The 4,996-nt window shown below is 39.1% G+C and overlaps 1 protein-coding gene across 1 annotated transcript; it reads right to left on the reverse strand.

Annotated features, from left to right (window-relative positions):
* Positions 1-514: 514 nt before the first annotated feature.
* On the reverse strand, positions 515-1,027 carry LOC147897755 (pathogenesis-related protein 1A/1B-like). The gene has a single exon (XM_087380108.1). It carries the CDS (start codon positions 1,025-1,027, stop codon positions 515-517), a length of 513 nt encoding a protein of 170 aa, XP_087236234.1.
* Between the last annotated feature and the right edge of the window lie 3,969 nt (positions 1,028-4,996).

The raw sequence follows: 4,996 nt of genomic DNA on the forward strand, positions 1-4,996 counted from the left end.
ACCAAAAAATTATGTAAAGGCAAGACAACAACTACAAAAATTAATGCAAAGATAGAAGTACAAAATTAATTGCACAAATTTTCCCAATTTAGTTCAATTGTTTAGACATAAAGGATATTTGATTAGCCAAGCCTTACCATATACATATATGTATGTACATGGATGTATGGATGTTTATTAGCTTTACAAGAGAGTTTTGACAAAAAAGTTGTAAACACTTAGAGGTATTCCTCAAGGATAACACTTTCTAGATCCACAAGGAGTAGTGATATTAATTTAAATTTTGACATGTCCAAATTTTACCATGCGTTATTATTTGATGGGGAACTGATCTTGAAATTCATGAGTGCAAGTTGCAAGCGAAAAGATGGCAAATAAGGTAGTCACGTAACTATTCACAAAATGCTCCCTTAAGGATGCGGTGAATCTATTATGCGGCAGATCGTTACAAGAAACCAAAAGAGCGAATACAAGGCAATACTTTAGTGGAGAGCAAAATGTTCGGCCTGCAGGATCACGAGAAGATGATGGCGTAGTCGGTGGAGCCGGAGGGACAGGATAGAACACCACCTTGGCAGTCTGGAGCGGGGCAATCCTCTGTTGCACAAGCAGGATTGGTGGGAGCGACCTTGAGGCCCAGGTTGAAGCCCGCCTGCACGGAGACGTCGTAGTAGTCATTGTTGCCAGAGCCTGCGACTGTGATCTCGAACTGTGTCACCCCGCTTGGAGGCCCTGTGTTGCAGGCCTGTCCAGCGCAGCCCCCTTGAATCGCCCACATGGTTGCTCCTTCCCACATGGGCGTGGTTCCCACACTCCACACTGATTCCAGCCCTTGTAGAGCTGGAAGCTCCCTGCACCCGCCCCCGATCTCCTCGTTCGGTACCCAGTATTTGACACACAGCGTTGAGCCGGCGTTGTTGACCGCATTCAGAGTGGTCGCTGAGACCATCGCCACAACTGCGGCCGTGACATTCAACGTCAGCAAACTTAAAGCAAAGGCCTCATTAAGCAAGCAGCAAGGAGCCATAACGGAATTGCTTATGCACTAATAACTCACCAACATGGAGGACGAGCAACAAGAAACACCATGCGCTTGTGAGAGTGTTCATGATTGTCCGCGATTGGTGAATGATAGGCAATGGAGTTTAGACTCTGGACGGTTTAGAAGCTTGCAGGGTAAAGCTCCTCCTTCTTGTATTTATAGGCGGTAAAGGTTACCTCCAACCCCGACTTGGTCCGCCCAACACCCGACCCATGCCAAAATCTGGGAGTACGGGAAACGCACTTTTATAAAACTCCGCACTTCACTTATGTCGTACTTAAATCTTTGCTACCGTCAAGGTCGCACAAGAAAGTACACTAATGTATCACGCGATAACCATGTAGCATTAATGTTCAAGCCAAAACATCTTATGAAAATTTGATTTTAAATAAGACTCTAACAAACACACAATGAGATGAAAACGTAGCTAATATTGAAGCTACTAGTAGAAAGCCTATTATGCTTCATATGGGGGGAGAAGCCCATGGTCAAAGTTTGATGCCTTAGAAATTGTAGAGCCATGAGGAGTGACTTTCCAAACCGAGGTTTCCAACTTGGGCGCTTTAAGAAGTGATGTACAAAACTGAACGATTACCTTTCTCAGGAAATTGAAATTTATTTCCTCTCATGGCCAGGCCTAGCTCCTTTTCATGCTTTCTCCTTAGCCCCTCTCTCCTTGCTTCTTTCTAGCCCTTTGTCCTCTCAATAAAGCCCCTCCCAAAACGCCCAAGGACACAATGCATCCTACCCCCATGCTACAAGCTCTATGGATTCTTGCAATGCGCATACGTCTTCAATTAGCATGCTTAAACTTGTTGGAAAGGTTCCTCTCATGAGCTCAAAATCAAGTCTTATAGGATCATCTATTTATTGTTGCTATTAATGCTGGACAAAAGGTCCCTTCGAAACTTCAATTTGTAGTGTGTGACCTTATAGGTTACGCTCGTAATCATTTCAAACTCTCAATGCTCTATCTTACAACTTAGGCTTATGTAGGTTGATAGTTGTGTGTTTATGTGTGCTATGGCTACATCGATGGTACTCTTGATATCTTCCTACTAACTGTTCCTTGCATATAATGTGCAACAAACCCTATACAAGGTCACACACTTTGAAATGATGGATTGGATGGTTTTGTCTAATAGTGATCCCAATATATAAGTTTATGTTGATCTCTAGATCATATGACTTTGATAATGTTTGAAAATCTAGAGCTTCTCGAATCATAGATTAATTTTATCTCTCCATATAAAGGATTTGCATGGCACTCATGACCTACTTTATAAAATGTGTCATTTATGTTAGTAGTCACTTTGTGATTGTCACACTTAGCTTTATCTTTAAGATGGCTCATGGATATATTCTTAAAAGACAAGATAGACATGGCCCAAAGTGGCCAACCTTTACTTGATAAAATGACAAATTTTTAGAGAGGAAGGGTTGCCTCTACACACACATAGATATTGAAAGAAGCTCCATGCATGGACATTTATGGAAAATTTATAGAGATTTTGATTAAAGATTAATAGAAATTAAGATATAGCTTTTGATTCCAAATTTTGAGATTGAGATTGCATGTGAATAACATTCTAATATTGTGATTGAGGTCAATATTTCAATAGTAGAGATAGAGCACTAGATTGGTGGGGTGGTACATCTCTCGGTGATGTTTCATTTGAAAGTGACTCTTTTTGTAATAAAGAAACTTACTTTAAAATTTTCAAATTGTTATTGTATGTGAAATCTTGACTTCTTTGATTGGGTTCCTTACAGGGGTTTTATTGAAAGGGTGTGCTACATTCACCTCCACATGGGAATGACGATGTCCTCATGCTTAGATTATATGGGATTCCTTATTTAATTGATCTTTTATTAGCTAGATGTTCTCTTTCATTGAGTACCCTTTGCATTAAGTAGATACTCCCATATTACTCAATTTTGTAAGGGATATTTTTTCAACTCTAGTATTTCTTTGGATTATGGGTTGAAAGTAAAATCTACAATCACATCATCATCCAATCTGAACATGTGACCATTATTTGTTTAGCAAGCTCACATCAAGTACATCATGAGTTTAATATCCATTTGGTTATTTGGAAGGGTCCGCAACATTGAGATTTAATCCATTTCTTCATCCCTTTAAATTCAATTGACAACATCCGGGCCTTAAGCTTGCAAATATTCATTCCCCCTTTGATTCCCTTTTACTCCTATGTTCATCAACATACTTTTTATGCTAGTATATGGTAACATCAAGAATATGATCCTTCATATGCCATTTACTTTTACCTAACTTGTTCTTTGTGATCTCTATTTTACCTAAAGGATCACACAAGCAATAGGGGAGGAACATTCTTGTCCTTACGGATGTCAAAATTGTCTGGTTTTATTGGAATCTTGAGGTGTGATGTCTAAGTGCATATACCCCACTGAGTGAAGTTTTTCTCCCAACAGGTTCCTTTATCCATGCATAGATCATGGTAACTCTTTTTTCTCCTTGTTATTCCTTTGCATTTTATCTAACATGTTCTTTGTTCTTTCTATTTTTCCCAAAGGATCGTAGGAAGCAAATTACGATAAGCGCTCGAAACATTCTTGACTGTATAAATGCCAAAGGGTGTTTTTTTATTGGAATCTTGAGATGTGGTGTTAAAAGGACACTATAGTGAGTGACTGCGCTTATAATAAAAATAAAAAATAACATTTTGTGATGCAACCATGTACTTCAGTTGCATAGAAGGTTGGACAACCTCACAAAACACTGAACTACATGTCTTCTTATCCCAACCTTTATCCAAAAATTGTGGCATGCATGCTGAACTTGTTGCTTTAACTGTGAACATTGTTTTTGAAACCTTCACTGGAAAGGTATTAAACAAGCCCACAAAAACTGTGAGAGGCATGCATAAAGAAATTTTTATTATCCTTGTGGCAATATTGGGCCTCAGAGCTTTCTGTACTTCTTTGAAAAGCTTGGCCCTATATGCCTCTGTAACAGTAGAATGTGAGTGAGGCCAATCCACTGAATTCCATGCCGGAAGGTCTTGTTTTATTAACACACCATGTGTGTTAGCATTGTCCAGCAACTGATAAAAACGATCAGTAAAAAATATACCCGATTGAGCTAGCTCTGTTGCACATCGACCTTGGTATTGTTGTTCTCCTACGATCCATGCAGAACATCTATAAATCCCAGAATACAATCAATGTTTTGCCATTTCTCATACGATGAAGGATATAAATCGGAAATAAAATAACACAAGAATGTCAATAAGCAAAGAAAGAAAGCTTCATCTTAAAAATCCATACACCTCGTAAAGAAAAAAACCACAATAGAAAAATATACAATTAGGCTTGTGTTGCAGAAGATCTTTTGGATAGTCTCGCAAGACAAGTTCTTTATGCATGTACACATGCTGAATCAAAACTTCTTTCACCGATATCTTCCCTCTGGTGATTTTAAAATATCGTACTCTTCCCTTCCATGACGCCAAGAAAATGTTTTTTGTCTGGGGTCTTTTTCTTTTGCTAGGTTGCATGAGCACCCATGCTCCTTTCGAAACACTAAACCTTTCCCAAGTTCCTTCCATTTTGACTATACTTGAATTCTCTATCGAAGAAATAGAAGAAGCAGGTTGATGGGGTAAGGATGTGTGGTATAATTCTGCCTTCATAGCATTATCATCCACAGAGCGTCTTCCACAAGAACGGTCATGGTTTTTATTCACCATGGAGATTTTTTTGAATCTGTAACAATAGCAAAGTAATGTAAATAAGATAACAAATTGAAGTTTCAAGAAAGAGAAAGTGGGCAGACAGACAGCTGACAAGAAACATCTCACTCTACACCAAACAGGATCAAGGGAGTAGTTTTGGAAAAGAAGAGGCTGCTGCACAATGAGGCAGTGGTGTAGAATGGTAGACGTTTCGAAGGAAAGGCGGCACAACATTTCA

The sequence above is a fragment of the Dipteris shenzhenensis genome, chromosome 10, assembly GCF_047967505.1.
Source record: "Dipteris shenzhenensis isolate YYH24624 ecotype China chromosome 10, Dip_SZ_1.0, whole genome shotgun sequence".
Lineage (NCBI taxonomy): Eukaryota > Viridiplantae > Streptophyta > Polypodiopsida > Gleicheniales > Dipteridaceae > Dipteris > Dipteris shenzhenensis.